The sequence below is a fragment of the Homarus americanus genome, unplaced genomic scaffold (assembly GCF_018991925.1).
Source record: "Homarus americanus isolate GMGI-L3 unplaced genomic scaffold, GMGI_Hamer_2.0 scaffold15169, whole genome shotgun sequence".
Classification (NCBI taxonomy): Eukaryota; Metazoa; Arthropoda; class Malacostraca; order Decapoda; family Nephropidae; genus Homarus; species Homarus americanus.
The window spans coordinates 848,139-867,256 of record NW_024714712.1 but is presented as its reverse complement, the minus strand read 5'-3'; the positions used below and the strand labels follow the sequence as shown (position 1 = coordinate 867,256).

The window sequence follows — 19,118 nt, the reverse complement described above, 5'->3', positions numbered from 1 at the left end:
GTCAGACAGATCGAGATAATTTCCGAATAATGTCGTCAGTAACACTGAGACAAATAACTACAAGACGAACTAGACACCATAAGACAGTCATGAGAGTCCACAGTTGGTTACCGGGATTTAATTTGTACTGTAAGACATATTTGGCTAAACGACCTCTGACCTATCATTTTGACCTTGACTCATCTCCAGTGTATTAAATATTTAGACTAGTCTCTTTGGCGCGGCGGCCAAGTGGATGCGCCTTCTGCATTACACTGGTTCTCGCTTAGGCACCCTCAGGCTACCCAGCTGTGAATGGGAACCTAACTTTACAGTGAAAACGTGAATGCTATCGACCCCGTTGCCTCCCTGTTTACCGCAGACTGGTCACAGCGTGTGCTGTTAAACAAATGTTAATCAAGAACTCCCCCAACAATACAAGTGGCTGCATTTATAAGGTTCCTTGCAAGGAATGTAATATGTTTTACTTAGGCCAGACAGGTAAAGATCTTGTAACTAGACATAAACAACATAAATATAGTGTTAGGACAGGCCAGGAATCCAATGCTCTGTTTGTTCATTTGAGGGATAACAAGCATTGCATTGACTGGGATAATGCCTCCTCAATATTACCATGTAATTCAATTGACGGTACGAACATTATAGAATCTAGTCTCATTAAACATACCGAATCCGTCAACATGAATTTAAGTAATGGTATGTACAAATTGGATAATTTCTTAATTAAGAAGATTTGTAACCAGGTGAGAAGGTTGAGGCAGCTTACCCTCTGACCTGACTCCTCTACCGACCGCTGTCGTGCTTTTGTGAAGATTAGTGGGGTCATTACATATACCTGACCACTGTGGACTTTATCTCACCCTCCTCTGTATATATATAACATGTTCTGTACTTCTTCTTAGTCTGTACTCACCCCTGAAGATGTGAATTACACGAAAGCGCTTGGGAACTTCGTGTTTTCTTTTTCCTTGTGGTTAATAGCATATACCTGGATCACGCGCACCTATAGTGATTTCTGACTGGTCATAGACAATTAAGTAGATCATCGTAATACATGCAAATAAATAGTTTTAATTAAAATCTAATCAAACCTAATCTATCCAAATCTTACCTCTCCAACTTTAGTTATAATTTGGCGATCTTATAATGGCAAACAATGTTTAAGTGATTTTTTTTACCATATTCCATTGAATTTCCAAAAGAATCAGCGACTTGTTAACGCTTAGAAGGCGAATATCAATATTTAACGTAAAAAATCATAGATATTCTATCGGAGGAAATTCTTGAAATTTTATCTCTAATATTGTTGGTAAAGTCAACACATATCAGATGTCATTGGATCGGGAGAGGCGACTGCGCATGCGTCAGCAACCACACACAGATATATTACGTGGGTCCAGTGTGGCAGTGTTACCAGAGCCAGCAACAGCATCAGAGAAATGTTGTCAGCACTTCCCATAACTCTCATCCTTACCCTCCTGGTACGTAAAAGAGGCATTTCTATTACTAATGCATTGTACAATACAAAGAACTGTACTGTAATACAAAAGTTTTTCTATGTGGCCATGGCCCTCTAAAGCATTAATTAGATTTGGTAAAATGTATTAATATATCCATTACGTATTTACTGTAGAATTCATAATCACATTGTGTTTTAAGTTGCTCTGGTAGCATAATAAGCAAATGTAGACAAATTATATAGATTTTATGTATCATATTATAGTTATACGTGTGTGTGTGTTGAAGATCCTGTTACCTCCCCACTGAGGCGTGAAGGTGTGGATGCCAGGAGGGACGTAGTTCCACACAACAATTACTCACACTAACTTGAAACACGCTCACAGAGGGCACTACTCTAGTCAGACGCTACTCAACATTAGAAAGATTTTGTACTTTCGACGATATGTTTCGTCTGTCAATCTGAAAAACAATGAAATTTTAACTTTACTAAAACAAAGTACAGTAAACATAATACTAGAAAATGTATTTAATTGCATCTTAAACGTCATTCTAGTTAGTTGAGACGAGTTACAGTGCACTAACTCTGGGCGAATCTGTGTGAGGATATCAACACTTGGTTTGTCGTGTTCTTAAAGTAATATTATCGTACATATTGTATAGACGATCCTACAACCTAAGTATTAACATCGGTTATGATTTCAATATATTAAAAAAATGAACTTAAAATTCTTTAATAATTTATTGTAATCAAATATCCAACTCGGACTTGCAAACAGTATTACAATCATCAATGCTTAAACATTGCTGACAAAAAAGAACAAAATATTAAAGTCAGAACAAACCGTGGTGATTTATACTCCTACAATATACGTTTTATGGAAGTTATTTGTTTTACAATTTATCTATATTTTGGCTGTTTTATTATCTCGACTTTTCCTTGAGAATCATTCTCTTTTATCACGTGTATTATTTGTGAACACTTGAGCCGTCATACACTGACGTACATTATATAACTTTTTCCATTTTTTACAGGTGAGGGAAAGTATACAGGCTTGTGCCCCATACTGTTCAGGCCATAAAGCTGGAGATAAGGTGAGGGACCCCACAGACTGTACAAAATACTACGTGTGCATCAACGCAGGTGGTGAGTACCCAGTCTAAACTTTCTCACATATTCTGATTTACCTATAATTCTGTATTTTAAAATCCTACTTAATTCTGCCGTGTCATCGTTCATCAGTGTTCAAGTACAATTAACATATCAAGCCACAGATGGACAGTAATCTCTAAAGGCTTATTACAGTAGAAGGTACAAACGTGAGCTGTATCTAAGTCGACAATTTTTTGTCTCCAAGTTTTTAAATATTCTTTTTTTATTAGGCCAGGTAATCCCATCGACGGAGCCCGAAGACTGCACGGATGGTGATTACTTTGAATACCATCGTTCGAGATGTGAACCCATATCAGGTGCCCCGGTGGGCTTCTGCTCCCCCCTTTGTAATCCCTGTGTACCATACTGTGAACATGCCGGCCAGCTCACACCCGATCCCTTTGACTGCTCTATCTATTACGTCTGCCTCGACGACGGCCACTTATTACAGCAGGACTGTCCCTCTGATGCAGGCTACTTCAACTTCAGGACAGGGGATTGTGTTGACGACGACAGTGTCTGCTACGGATACTGCGACATCTGCAAGCCTCACTGTGTTGCTAATGGTGAGAAAGTGCCGGATCCTTTTGACTGTCACAATTTCTACCAGTGTAGTCCTCCAGATGCTATTCTTGGCACCTGCCCACACGACGGGGTGTTCAACAGAGTCTCTCACTACTGTGAATCAGACGCTGAATGTATTGTTGACTGTCAAACATAATTTGTAAATTTAACTTCTACAATATAAGACTGGTGTTGAATATGTGAATATAAGGAGTATTTAAAAAAATCATAAAATAATCATATTCTTATTTAACAGATTGTTTTAATATTTTAAACAACAGGGTTAATATCTTACATTCTTCCTGTATTTTTTATTTACACATAAGTTCATTAAATTTTAAGAATAGAAAAATATCATCATTCAAAATTGTTCTAGATGGAACATATATAAATTTATGATAATTCTGCTGATAACGTGATATAGAAATTCACCTGTTAACATGAAGAGATACAAAATTTACAGTCTGGATAACAACGACAAGATATTTCCAGTATTAAGAGTAATGTTCCTTGTTCTGTTAGTAATAAATTCAAAATCTTAACCTTCAAATTCTAATGACAGCAACATGCTACAGTAGTTTGGCAGAAGTTTCTTCAGCAATATATTATTCAGTCCTTATAAGGTGGCATTACATGTGACCTCCGACAGTGGATTAAAGACATGTGAACATAGATACCTTGCAGGGTGGTGTAGAGAACATGGAGAGGAAGATAACGGTTACACAGCTTACAGTAAGGGAGGACTTTACCTTTTGTTCTCGATCAGTAACTTGCGGTATAATAAGACTTGCGGTGTACCTTGTTGGTGAATTTGATGTTGCGTAATGAAATAACCCAAAAGCTAATGAGAAATATAAGAGATATCCAGCCCGGAAGGAAAGTTGATCCCACAGATCTGAAGACCCATGAAAGGCAGTAGACTGTACTAAAAAAAATAATAATAATAATATAAAAAATAAATGCAGTACACAAAAAGACAACATGGCTGGCACTGCACTTAACTGCCTTCACACCTTTAATTGTAAACATAAGAACATAAGAATGGAGGAAACTGCAGCGGGCGTATTGGCCCATACTGGGCAGTCCCGTTTACACCCAACACCTATTGCTCATATAAGCATCCAACCTATGTTTGAAGCTATCCATTGTATTCGAGTTATTGATGATATTTGGTAACTTGTTCCAGTCATCCACTACTCTGTTTCCAAACCAGTGTTTACCTATTTCACGCCGAAATCTAAATTTGTCTAATTTAAAACCATTGTTACGAGTTCGCTCCTGGTTGGATAGTTTCAGTACCTTTGTAATGTCCCCTTTGCTTAACCCTGACTTCCATTTATACACCTCTATCATGTCGCCCCTCACTCTACGTCTCTCGAGGGAGTGCAAATTAAGATGCTTTAACCTGCCTCTGTATTCAAGATTCCTAATGCCCGGGATTAGTCTTGTCATTCTCCTCTCGATTCTTTCCAATGATTCTATATCCATTCTGTAATACGGTGACCAGAACTGAACTACGTAATCCAGGTGAGGTCTCACAAGCGCTAGATATAATTTTAAGATGACCTCGATAGTCTTGTAACTCCTTTGTATGAACCCAAGTACTTTATTAGCCTTGTTACAAGCAAAAACACATTGTTTACTTGGCTTAAGATTCCTACATATCATTACTCCTAAATCTCTCGCAGTCGGATTCCACAATGGCATCGTTGTTCATCTTGTAACTGGTTTCCCTGTTTACATCTCCTATACTGAGTACTATACATTTGTCCACATTGAATTTCATCTGCCATTTTTCCGACCATTCGAAAAATTTGTTTAGATCTTCCTGTAGTTTTGGGGAGTCCTCGTCAGATTTAATTACACTTCCTATTTTAGTGTCATCAGCAAATTTACTTATGTTGCTGTCTATGCCGATATCTATTTCGTTTATGTATATAATAAATAATAATGGTCCAAGTACTGAGCCTTGGGGAACTCCGCTAGTGACGTTGCTCCAATGCGATTTAGTGCCGTTTATGCTCACTCGCTGTTTCCTGTCCTGTAACCACGCCCTAATCCATTTAAGGATATTACCTTTGATGCCATGCGCTTCTACCTTTCTAATTAGTCTTTCGTGGGGGACTCTGTCGAAGGCTTTGCTAAAGTCGAGATATACCACATCATAATTGTGCCCTTCGTCCACCGATTCGAAAACTGATGAAAAGAATGTTCATAGATTAGTTAGACATGAACGCCCGCTTGTGAAGCCATGTTGGGAATCATTGATCAACTTGTGCTTCTCCAGGTGGTTTCGAATAGAGTTTGAAATAACTGATTCTAGTAATTTACCTACTATTGATGTTAGACTGATTGGGCGGTAGTTAGAGGATAGTGATCTATCCCCCTTCTTGAAAATCGGTATTACATTCGCTATCCATTTACAGCTGAATGAACTTGCAGTGCCCTGGACCCCATCCAGCAAAGTGCTTATATGAATCTAGTCATTCTCTCTCAAACTTTATATAATAAGAAAATCTTCCAAATAGACATAGAAATGTGGTAGATGTCAACCCATATCTGAAACAGTTGACTGAGAAAGCGTCAAGGTGTATTAGATGTCATCATAAGAAAGCTCAGGCTAATTTAATGTAATGTGCATCAAGTACGGTATTATATTTACGAAACTAACGCATGAATCTCTACTGTTGTGATACATGGGTGTAAACAGAACTTCAAAGACAATTCTATATAGTTTATTATTGTATCATAATTACGCGGTTACATGGCTATGTTTGGAAATAAGGAGATATGTGTGTAAGTAATTCATATGGGGGAATTACTATTATGATTACGATTAAGATTACACAAAATTTTCACTCGATTGTAATCAAGATTACATGACCTGGAATCACAATTGAAAAAGTGATCACTTATAAAAATATCATATACATCACATTTTTTGTATTTCCTTGTCACAAATAAATTATACACATTAATGCCGAAATCTGTGTAAGTGTGCAAATTGAGTGATATGTCATGCGAGATGAGGTCATTATAGTTTCTATGATTTAAAATCTAATCATTCATATATTAATGTAGTAAAGGCTTCTACATTAGTCCTGCTCGTTGCTGTAGATGGAACACACATGTACTGGTATAATTCCAGTACTGTCTAGTATTTAGTGTCTAAGTAATTCTTAAGAAACCGTATTATTAAATTGGTTGAAAAATTATTAACATATCAAACAATAGAAAAGTTTGGTTCGGCTGGTATGACAAGTGCTGAAAATTATCCAAATACCATGAAATTTGTGTTAAGGGAAAATATGAAGTCTTCATATATATATATATATATATATATATATATATATATATATATATATATATATATATATATATATATATATATATATATATATATATATATAATAATTATGATTGCCCCACGTATTCGAGGATAGCTGCCCAAGGATTACCTTGGCATGAATTTGTTTAAGGTGTAGAAGCTGTTGCCAACACAACAACCATATTCCCAGTCTTGGTGTTACTTATAGCAAAAACACTTGATGACAGGGAGGTTTGCAGAGCGTATGTTCGGGGTATAAATGAATTTTGGTAGGAAGACGTTATGCAAAGTGGAATTTCAAGAGAAAGATTCTGGACCCTCCCAGATGCCCTCTTAGGCCGACTGAAGGTGCGTGGCGACAACACTTTTGAGTGTACCTTGTCAGGACACTGAATATGAATATATCTTTAGATAGCAAGAGCGATGAAATATCCCTACGAGTGTGCAAGCTGGAAGGTTTTAGCAAGAACGTTATTGTTGACTCTTTCGACGGCTGTCCTCTGCACTGAGAGAAGTGCCCCAACACCACAGATGACAGCAGTATTACAACTTACTGTAGACCGCATATCATTTACCTTATTGAGTGCGAACATTTCATTAATGAAGGAACCAATTCAAGAGGATCTGACAGAACAGGAGTCCAACTTTATTGAAGCAGTTATAACTATAATTCCGACGAAGTCTGCCGTGATAAACCGTGAGGTCAGGTGATGATTCAAATCTTAACGCTGTGTAATTATGGGCTGATGACGTTAAAATGTATATTAAATTGTGCAATATCCTTCCTGTGACTAATTATTATGTAGTAACATTGAAGGAAACCAGGGAGGATGTATCCCACTCGTAAGACTAGGGTAGTCATGGTGAAGGTTCCTTGGAGTGTTGAGTTATTTTCTTAGGAGAGAAAAGAGTTATTTTTTAGTAAGAGAATATCATTAATATGTAATAAGAAGAGTTGGTGCTACTAAGGAACCCTGAATAATGGTAAGTGTTGTTGTTGTTGTTGTTATAATGTTATTACTGCGTCTCGACAACGATGGCTTTTGAGCGCGTAACATTTTTTTTTATGGGGATTAACCCACCCGAGCACAGGTCACTGACCCACATCGGGGCCTGGGGGGAGAAAATGTATGAATAATAATAATTCATAGTAAATAAGATTTATAATGAGAAGTAAAATAAAATAATAATGATAACAATAGCAATGATAACAACACTGTAATAATAATAATAATACAGAAATACAAATTTGATAAAAATCAATAGTGAGAAATGCTCTATGTATGTTGCACTGTCAAGTAAGAGAAACAACCGAGACCCTGCAATATTGTGCAAATGGTGCAGAAAGACAGATTAGCAACCTGGGACTTGGTCACACTATTCGTGATGCCATATGGCAGCAGGGTCCACCATTAGACAACACATTATGCTTCCAATATCTTCCGAGGCGGTAGTACCCTCCTGTTTGGTAGCTGCCTAATACCTACTAATACTCTAGCCAAGTTTATCGAGTTTTTGAACAAATAAATTGCGTTGTAACTTTACTGAAAATTGTTTTTGATGAATACCTTTGATGACGTCTCATGACGTTACACCCAGGACTGGAAGCGTTTTCATGTGCTCTGTTTAACTACTTGTGTGCGAGATCCCATCTGTCCTGAAGAAAATCGCCTGGCGTTAGCCAAAATATATTAAAACTACCGTCCCTGTGGTGAAGGGTTAAAAGGAATTTTATAAAACTGGGTGAAGATAAATCAAAGTTTATCAACATTTTATAAAAATTGGAATTACCGAAAATATCACAGAAATAAGGGTGTTCCATTGTTTTAATATTAACAAAAACCACTATTTGTGACGATGGTCCTATATCTGTAACTGTACATTTGGTGGCTCTTGGCACACTGAGGTATTTCACATTGTTAACGTCGAAGATCACCGAGGAACTTCTCGTCAAGTTTTATTTAACCTTTGTTTCTGTGACCTTAACCACGGGAGAATTAACGAAAGCAACAAAATTCCTGAAATAATGTTCAAAAATCTAATCTGAAGACTTGTTGTCATAACTCAGGCGGTGGGAAGGTAAGGCCCATGCCCTTCAATTTTGACCGATCTCATTTCCCAGAAATTCCACACAAAATTATTTTAATATCTAAGGACATAAGGTTGAAACATAGGAAATTTACAACGGTCACAGACACACAACACAGAAAACAGTAATCGCCGAATCGTACTTTTTCTTTAGTTTAAGCAACTAGTGTCTTATGATACTCATGTTATAGCAAAAAGGTGATGTAGGTAATACCCTATCACTAAACCTCGATCACTTAATATACCTTGGAGGAACACTGTCGCTAAAGAACCCTTTTGCCCTCCCATTTTCTCTGGTCCTCTCTGTCTCACTCTATAACGAGAAATTTTATTTTGACCATCACGCGACCTTCACCTAAGCGATATTGACCCAACATCTTTCTCAAATTATCTCTCCAGGTCAAACACCACCTATATATGGGAGTCCAACAATTATCACTTGTTCAGCAGCAAAGAGAAGAGACAGACTACAAACACAGGGTCAGACAGATCGAGATAATTTCCGAATAATGTCGTCAGTAACACTGAGACAAATAACTACAAGACGAACTAGACCCCATAAGACAGTCATGAGAGTCCACAGTTGGTTACCGGGATTTAATTTGTACTGTAAGACATAGTTGGCTAAACGACCTCTGACCTATCATTTTGACCTTGACTCATCTCCAGTGTATTAAATATTTAGACTAGTCTCTTTGGCGCGGCGGCCAAGTGGATGCGCCTTCTGCATTACACTGGTTCTCGCTTAGGCACCCTCAGGCTACCCAGCTGTGAATGGGAACCTAACTCTACAGTGAAAACGTGAATGCTATCGACCCCGTTGCCTCCCTGTTTACCGCAGACTGGTCACAGCGTGTGCTGTATCAGCGTCACCAAAGGAAATACTTTTGGTATTTGAAACCACCATCTTGTATCACCTGTGACCTAAGAATTAAAAGACATATACAGACAAAATGAAAAAATAACACAAAAATCAAAGAAACGTAATCAGTTCATCAACTTGTCTGGTCATTTTTTATAAAGTAAAGAATATGTCTAATATATGAACACGGCGTCAAGACCTCAGTTGTTGAAGCGTTGTAAACTATTATACCGAAACACCAACATACATTACAACACAACTGCGACTTTCATGGTTATAGTATAGTACCGGTACACAATATACTTTACTCTTTACGTGTAAGGTACACCAGGAAGGAGCCATCGAGATGAGACGCTGAGGCAGAAATAAAGGATAACAGACACTTTATAAGGTTATTCTGGATAACCAATTGAAACGAATTTTGAGGAAAAGAAGAGAAAACGGCAGGAGTTAATAAATAAATAAATAAATAAAAAAAATATATATATATATGCAAGTAAATCACTGTAGGTGCGCGTGATCCAGGTATATGCTGATAACCACAAGGAAAGAAGAAAACACGAAGTTCCCAAGAGCTTTCGTGTAATTCACATCAGGGGTTTCTTTCCCTCACCCTGAGCATATATATATATATATATATATATATATATATATATATATATATATATATATATATATATATATAGAATTGCCTAATTTGGATAACTACTCTGTGTCTATTTTTCAAATTTCTGACTGGTCATAGACAATTAAGTAGATCATCGTAATACATGCAAATGAATAGTTTTAAATAAAATCTAACCAAACCTAATCTAACCTAATCTTACCTAACCTAATGTAGGTATAATTTGGCGATCTCATATTGGCAAAAACCATGTTTTACATTATTTTTTTTAACAGATTCGATTGCATTTCATTCAGTTAAAATTATAAAAAGAAAATATTTTCTTAGCAAAAGAATCAGCGACTTGTTAACGCTTAGAAGGCAAATATCAATATTTAACGTAAAAAATCATAGATATTCTATTGGAAGAAATTCTTGAAATTTTATCTCTAATATTGTTGGTAAAGTCAACACATATCAGATGTCATTGGATCGGGAGAGGCGACTGCGCATGCGTCAGCAACCACACACAGATATATTACGTGGGTCCAGGGTGGCAGTGTTACCAGAGCCAGCAACAGCATCAGAGAAATGTTGTCAGCACTTCCCATAACTCTCATCCTTACCCTCCTGGTACGTAAAAGAGGCATTTCTATTACTAATGCATTGTACAATACAAAGAACTGTACTGTAATACAAAAGTTTTTCTATGTGGCCATGGCCCTCTAAAGCATTAATTAGATTTGGTAAAATGTATTAATATATCCATTACGTATTTACTGTAGAATTCATAATCACATTGTGTTTTAAGTTGCTCTGGTAGCATAATAAGCAAATGTAGACAAATTATATAGATTTTATGTATCATATTATAGTTATACGTGTGTGTGTGTTGAAGATCCTGTTACCTCCCCACTGAGGCGTGAAGGTGTGGATGCCAGGAGGGACGTAGTTCCACACAACAATTACTCACACTAACTTGAAACACGCTCACAGAGGGCACTACTCTAGTCAGACGCTACTCAACATTAGAAAGATTTTGTACTTTCGACGATATGTTTCGTCTGTCAATCTGAAAACAATGAAATTTTAACTTTACTAAAACAAAGTACAGTAAACATAATACTAGAAAATGTATTTAATTGCATCTTAAACGTCATTCTAGTTAGTTGAGACGAGTTACAGTGCACTAACTCTGGGCGAATCTGTGTGAGGATATCAACACTTGGTTTATCGTGTTCTTAAAGTAATATTATCGTACATATTGTATAGACGATCCTACAACCTAAGTATTAACATCGGTTATGATTTCAATATATATTTCAATATATTAAAAATTTTTAATAATTTATTGTAATCAAATATCCAACTCGGACTTGCAAACAGTATTACAATCATCAATGCTTAAACATTGCTGACAAAAAAGAACAAAATATTAAAGTCAGAACAAACCGTGGTGATTTATACTCCTACAATATACGTTTTATGGAAGTTATTTGTTTTACAATTTATCTATATTTTGGCTGTTTTATTATCTCGACTTTTCCTTGAGAATCATTCTCTTTTATCACGTGTATTATTTGTGAACACTTGAGCCGTCATACACTGACGTACATTATATAACTTTTTCCATTTTTTACAGGTGAGGGAAAGTATACAGGCTTGTGCCCCATACTGTTCAGGCCATAAAGCTGGAGATAAGGTGAGGGACCCCACAGACTGTACAAAATACTACGTGTGCATCAACGCAGGTGGTGAGTACCCAGTCTAAACTTTCTCACATATTCTGATTTACCTATAATTCTGTATTTTAAAATCCTACTTAATTCTGCCGTGTCATCGTTCATCAGTGTTCAAGTACAATTAACATATCAAGCCACAGATGGACAGTAATCTCTAAAGGCTTATTACAGTAGAAGGTACAAACGTGAGCTGTATCTAAGTCGACAATTTTTTGTCTCCAAGTTTTTAAATATTCTTTTTTTATTAGGCCAGTTAATCCCATCGACGGAGCCCGAAGACTGCACGGATGGTGATTACTTTGAATACCATCGTTCGAGATGTGAACCCATATCAGGTGCCCCGGTGAACTTCTGCTCCCCCCTTTGTAATCCCTGTGTACCATACTGTGAACATGCCGGCCAGCTCACACCCGATCCCTTTGACTGCTCTATCTATTACGTCTGCCTCGACGACGGCCACTTATTACAGCAGGACTGTCCCTATGATGCAGGCTACTTCAACTTCAGGACAGGGGATTGTGTTGACGACGACAGTGTCTGCTACGGATACTGCGACATCTGCAAGCCTCACTGTGTTGCTAATGGTGAGAAAGTGCCGGATCCTTTTGACTGTCACAATTTCTACCAGTGTTTTCCTCCAGATGCTATTCTTGGCACCTGCCCACACGACGGGGTGTTCAACAGAGTCTCTCACTACTGTGAATCAGACGCTGAATGTATTGTTGACTGTCAAACATAATTTGTAAATTTAACTTGTACAATATAATACTGATGTTAGATATGTTAATGTACGGAGTATGTAAAAAAAATATTTGTTCATAAAATAATCATATTCTTATTTAACAAATATTTTTAGTATTTTAAACAACAGTTAATATCTTACATTCTTCGTGTAATTTTTATTTTCACATAAGTTCATGAAATTTAAAGAATAGAAAAATGAGATCATTTAAAATTGTTGAAGAATTGTGTTGGTCACACAATATATATATTTGTATATATTTATATTAGTTCTTGATTTGATAAGTGGCAGGGCTGATTTAAACACTTTGTTGGTCTTGTTTTATTGTAGAAAAATATAGTTTCACAGGAACTGAGTTCAGTTGAGAGTATATTGTACCTTCTCTTCTATACTAAGGGAAGTGTCTTAGTGCACTTACAGGAGAACACTTAAGTGAGGTGTTCACTGGGTAACAGGTGGTATGATAGTCTCTCTCTCACACCAGGGAGAGGGAGTTGTCAACGCTTAAGGAAGGCTAATTACGGTAGCTTAAGGAGAGACCTAAGGGATGACCCTATGGTCAAAAGATTAATCCTCCCCACACCTCCGGAAACTGTCAACTTAGGACGGGATAACCCCGAATTTAATTTAGCAGCTACTTATGAACAATTTATTGCGACAAACAATAATGCCCAAAATAAACACATCCCTAAAAGAAAATTCAGATCGATAAGGAACCAACCAAAATGGATGAATAATAGACTCTTAGATCTTCTAGGGAAAAAGAAAGGAGTATATAGAAAAGTTAAGAAAGGCGAAAATCACTTACTTGGTTACTATCAGAACCTAACAAGACAGGTAAAAACAGAAATTAGGAAAGCAAAGAGAAATTATGAAATCAAGGTAGCAAAAATCGAAAAATAACCCCAAAGCTTTTTATCAACTGTATAAATCAAAGGTTAGAGATACAATAGGTCCCCTTAAAACTACCAGGAGAAATGACTGATGATGAGTTAGAAATGTGTAGTACGTTAAATAGTCATTTTCGCTCCATATTCACAAATGAAAACCTAGCACAGTTTCCAGAAGTTCATAAGGTATATAACGACAGTATAGAAAATATGTTGATGAATATCAATATTACTAGTATCGACGCGTTAAAGTAATTAACAAACTGAAGCCTCATAAATCGCCTGGTCCAGACGAGGTATATGCTAGAATATTAAAAGAATGTAGAGATGAGTTGAGTAATCCATTAGCAGTTTTATTTAATAAGTCATTAGAATCGGGCCTAGTGCCAGAAGCTTGGAAACTTGCAAATGTAGTTCCGATTTTCAAAAGGGTGATAAATCAATAGCATCAAATTACCGTCCCATTAGTCTCACGTCAATCATAGGCAAGTTGCTAGAGTCAATTATTGCTACAAAAATCAGAAGCCACCTTGAAACATTCAACTTAATTCATTCTTCTCAGCACGGGTTCACCCAGGGACGTTCTTGTCTCACAAATTTGCTTAGCTTTATCTCAGAAGTATATGAAGCGGTAGATAATGATAAGTTATATGATATAATTTATTTAGATTTCAGTAAAGCATTCGATAGAGTCCCTCATGAGAGATTGATAAGGAAGGTAGAAGCACATGGAATAGGTGGATCAGTATTAAAATGGATTAGGTCATGGTTAACTGGTAGGAAACAAAGAGTCAGCATAAATGGATTAAAGTCAGACTGGGGTGCGGTCAAAAGCGGAGTTCCCCAGGGATCTGTATTAGGCCCTCTGCTGTTTGTTATATTCATTAATGATCTTGACTTAGGCATAACTAGTAGGATTAGTAAATTTGCAGATGATACCAAAATGGGGAGAGTGATAAATTCGGACAGTGACTTTGAACACCTTCAAAGAGATCTAGATACCTTACATGAGTGGTCAGTAGACTGGCAAATGAATTTTAATACTGATAAATGCAAGGTACTACAGATAGGGAAGACGAATACAAACGTTAAGTATAAACTAGGTAACACGGAAATAGAAAACTCAGTTTGTGAAAAAGATCTAGATGTATTTGTTAGCAACGACTTGAAACCTAGAAAACAATGTATTAGCGTTCGCAACAAGGCAAACAGGATTCTTGGGTTCATATCTAGGTCTGTGAGTAACAGAACTGCTGACGTTATCTTGAAACTTTACCTAGCATTAGTGAGGCCACACATGGATTATGCGGTTCAGTTCTGGTGTCCTTATTATAGAATGGACATAGATTCTTTGGAGAGAGTACAAAGAAGAATGACAAAAATGATCCATAATATTAGAAACCTTCCATATGAAGAAAGACTGAAAAGCTTAGGCTTACATTCATTAGAGAGGCGTAGAGTTAGGGGAGATATGATAGAAGTGTACAAGTGGGTAAGTGGGATTAACAAGGGTAAAATGGAAGATGTTCTGAAGCTCAGTAATAACGAAATAACTAGAACAGATGGCTTTAAATTAGATAAATTCCGATTCAGAAAGGATATAGGCAAGCACTGGTTTGGTAATAGAGTTGTGGATATGTGGAATAGGCTACCGAGTGCTATAGTAGGATCGGGGACGCTAGGGAGCTTCAAGACGAAGTTGGATAGGCACATGGAAGTGCTGGGATGGGTGTGAAAGGGATCTGCCCTGTATGGGCCAGTCGGCCTCCTGCAGTATCCCACTTTCTTATGTTCTTATGTTCTTATGTTCTCACAGGATGTTGTTGTTGAAAGGTGTTGACCCAGCTTGACCTCGCTCGCTCCATGGAGGAAATGTCAACTCACCAGTTGATTCATACTCATGGGTGAATGACTTGGTGAATACATGGGTAACATACATTGGGTATATATTTATATAATACAAATTGCTGTTACAGACTGGAACAAATGTAAATTTATGATAATTCTGCTGATAACGTGATATAGAAATTCACCTGTTAACATGAACAGATACAAAACTACAGTCTGGATAACAACGACAAGATATTTCCAGTATTAAGAGTAATGTTCCTTGTTCTGTTAGTAATAAATTCAAAATCTTAACCTTCAAATTCTAATGACAGTAACATGCTACAGTAGTTTGGCAGAAGTTTCTTCAGCATTATATTATTCAGTCCTTATAAGGTGGCATTACATGTGACCTCCGACAGTGGATTAAAGACATGTGGACATAGGTACTTTGCAATGAACTTAGCTAAATCAAAAGGCTTCATGTTAAACACATATGGCAACTTATCGACTAGTGGAGAAAACTTATACCAACAAATTATTCGCAAACTTCACTCCTGATGATTTTAACAGTTTTTAACTTAATTTCACTTTATTTTAACCAAAGTCTCCCGGACACAGGCCCCCATTTTGTTATGCCATAACTTGTCAACTTGAATTACGTTAAATATTAATATATTAATGATGGTACATATGGCACAAAAAAACAAAAATAAAGAAAACAACTGGCAACTCACATAAGGTTCACCCAACAGTTCAGGGGTGAAGGTTTGGAATTATACACATTACAAAAGATTTAAATAAAATTTAATAAAAAAATTACCTTAATAAGTGTGTAAGTTTCATAAGATAAATTAAATCAAGAGAATAAAGAATAAACATAATCCTGAGTAAACCGCTAATATGTGAATAGTAAATAAACAATAAATTACTTTGTAATATCACCATTGATTGCACTTTACACAAATTAAATAATACTAGAGCAGCAATGAATAGTTAATACTCAACTAAACCCGATTTGAAAAGGTATCCACCACTGACAAACTGAGACGTACTCCTACTCCCAAGGCCAGCCAGAGACTGACATCGCTCCATATTCCAGGGAACTACCAACCTAAAACTAATACTAATGAACTCTCACAATAAGCTGCAAAAATACCTACATACATACAGAAAGTCAATATCAGTCCCATTCATTGACAACTGGGGCAACTTCTACGGCAGAAGGGACCTTTATGCTAGGGATGGGGTGCATCTGTCTAGGGATGGGGTGGCAATCCTGGCTGAGTCTCTCGAGAGGGCAGTTCAAAAGATGTCTTTAAACTGCTAGGGGAACATATGAGCACGGAGGTAGAGGAATCTGCAGTGGGAGCGGTTAAACAAAGTGAAAGCTTACAGGGAAATAGTGCTAGGAATTATGACAAAACTAAATTAGGCAGGGAGTTAAAACCTAAACGCGACAAAGAGAGGACTCGGAAAACGACTAACTTAAATGTCTACTATGCAAACAGTAGAAGTATGAGAAGCAAAATGGATGATATTAGGGCCTTAGTATGTACCGAAAAAAATCGATATAATAGAATTCACCGAAACATGGATCAACCTAGACGCACGTGAGTTACCTGTCGAATACCAAATTGCAGGTTACAAATTATTCCATACCGACAGGCAGATTAGGAAAGGAGGCAGAGTAGCAATCTATGTCAGGGATAATCTGAAGAGTGAAATAAATAAGGAAATCAAAACTGAACGGAATACAGAAACAATTTGGATAGAATTAATCGATAGTAGGGAAAAATTCATCACAAGAGTAATATATAGACCTCTTAATCTTGATAAGAGTTATTGAGCGACTTATTTGGGACGAAATGCGCAGGGCTTCCATACATAGCAAAGTCTGTATAGTAGGCGACTTTAACTTTAGCCAAATAGATTGGATTGACCTTACGGGTAACTCAGAATCACAGGATTTTCTTGAAACGATCCAGGACTGTTTCCTAAGTCAACATATAACCGAACCCACCCGGGGTAATAATACACTCGATTTAGTTCTGTCGAACAGAGAAAACCTCATTAGTGATGTCGAGGTAAGGAACGAACTTGCAAACAGTGATCACAAAGAAATTAGATTCCAGTTAGAATTTCAGGACAGCCGTAAGGAAAATTCCACTCAAGTCCCAGATTTCAGAAGGGCAAACTTTGATAGTTTGAAGAGGCAGCTAAGAGAGGGGGTATCCCACTTTGGGGTGAACTACATGACCTCACATGATGTGACCTCACTCAATGTACCCACAGAGGGCGACCTCACCCTACCCTGACACCTGACGGTTGAGGATGACCTGATAACGAGATCTGAGGTTGCCGAGTTCCACGACAATTTAAATAATGAGTTACTTAATGCACAAAGGCAGAACATACCATACAGAAAACTCAGATCAAACAACAATGACCCAAAACGGATAAATAATTATTTAAAGAACATCATTGGACAAAGGTAGGCTATAGGTAGGAAAATAAATCGTGGTTAAGTTTACCTCCGAGATTACTGTAAGGTATTGGCCGGTAAGGTTAAGACCGAGATAAGAAAAGCCTAAAGGAATAATGAGCTGAAGATAGCAAGGGAGGCGAAGTCAAACCCCAAGGGATTCTATCAAATGCATCAAACTAAAACACGAGAAAAGATTGGACCAATACAGTCAGGTACCGGCGAGCGAACTGACAACGATGGAGAAATGAGCAATAATCTGAATAAATATTTTTTAACAGTTTTTACCACCGAAAATTTAAACATGAGACCCGAGGCACCGATTCTATACAGAGATAGTGAAGAAAATAAATTAAGCGAGATTGCAGTGACTAGTAACGATGTTAGTAAGCAAATAGACAAACTAAAGCCTAATAAGTCACCAGGTCCCGATGAGATATTTGCCAAAGTATTAAAGGAATATAAGGAAGAGCTTAGCATGCCCTTAGCAAAGTTGTTTAACATGTCCTTAAAAACAGGTGTAGTACCAGAATCCTGGAAGATAGTGAATGTAATACCTATTTTCAAGAAGGGAGATAGATCACTATCCTCTAACTACCGTCTAATCAGTCTAACATCAATTGTAGGCAAATTATTGGAAACAATCATTTCAAACTCTATTCGTAATCACCACCGAAGGGTCAAGACGTACCTGGCGCTCCTCTCAGAGCAGCCAGGTCAACTGTTAAGTTGGCCCATACCAACTCCCTCCCCTGAACCCTCCTCCCCACCGGAATATCAACAAGTTCTCGCCAGAAGTTACTATTTCATTTAGGAAAGGAATGGAACCAGTGTTAAACAGAGGTGAACAGTGCTTAAGTCAGTGAGAACAACTCAACAGTAACAGTCGTACCCAAGTTAACCTTCACACAGTGAGGTCCCAGGTACCCAGTGATAACGACTCGTGAGACCCAACAACCAGCGATGTGTTAATCCGTCTACGATAGGAAGGCCTGGGACCACACCTCACTCATATAACACTATCTGTGAGGGAATTACTACACCACGTGAGGCCCCTCATAACACCATCTGTGAGGGAATTACTACACCACGTGAGGCCCCGCTTAACACCATCTGTGAGGGAATTACTACACCACGTGAGGCCCCGCATAACACCATCTGTGAGGGAATTACTACACCACGTGAGGCCCCTCATAACACCATCTGTGAGGGAATTACTACACCACGTGAGGCCCCTCATAACACCATCTGTGAGGAAATTACTACACCACGTGAGGCCCGGCATAACACCAGCTGTGAGGGAATTACTACACCACGTGAGGCCCCTCATAACACCATCTGTGAGAGAATTATTACACCACTTGAGGCCCCTCAT

At 37.5% G+C, this 19,118-nt stretch overlaps 2 protein-coding genes across 2 annotated transcripts; both read left to right on the top strand.

The window, feature by feature from the left end:
• Positions 1-1,314: 1,314 nt before the first annotated feature.
• On the top strand, positions 1,315-3,428 carry LOC121879461. Its single transcript, XM_042386113.1, has 3 exons — positions 1,315-1,481; positions 2,494-2,605; positions 2,842-3,428. Exons 1-3 carry the CDS (start codon positions 1,440-1,442, stop codon positions 3,330-3,332), a joined length of 645 nt encoding a protein of 214 aa, XP_042242047.1. The 5' UTR covers positions 1,315-1,439; the 3' UTR covers positions 3,333-3,428.
• Positions 3,429-10,529: 7,101 nt separating this feature from the next.
• LOC121879448 lies at positions 10,530-12,626 on the top strand. The gene is made up of 3 exons (XM_042386104.1): positions 10,530-10,690; positions 11,700-11,811; positions 12,048-12,626. The coding sequence occupies exons 1-3, from the start codon at positions 10,649-10,651 to the stop codon at positions 12,536-12,538; spliced, it is 645 nt and encodes a 214-aa protein (XP_042242038.1). The 5' UTR covers positions 10,530-10,648; the 3' UTR covers positions 12,539-12,626.
• The last annotated feature ends 6,492 nt before the right edge of the window (positions 12,627-19,118 follow it).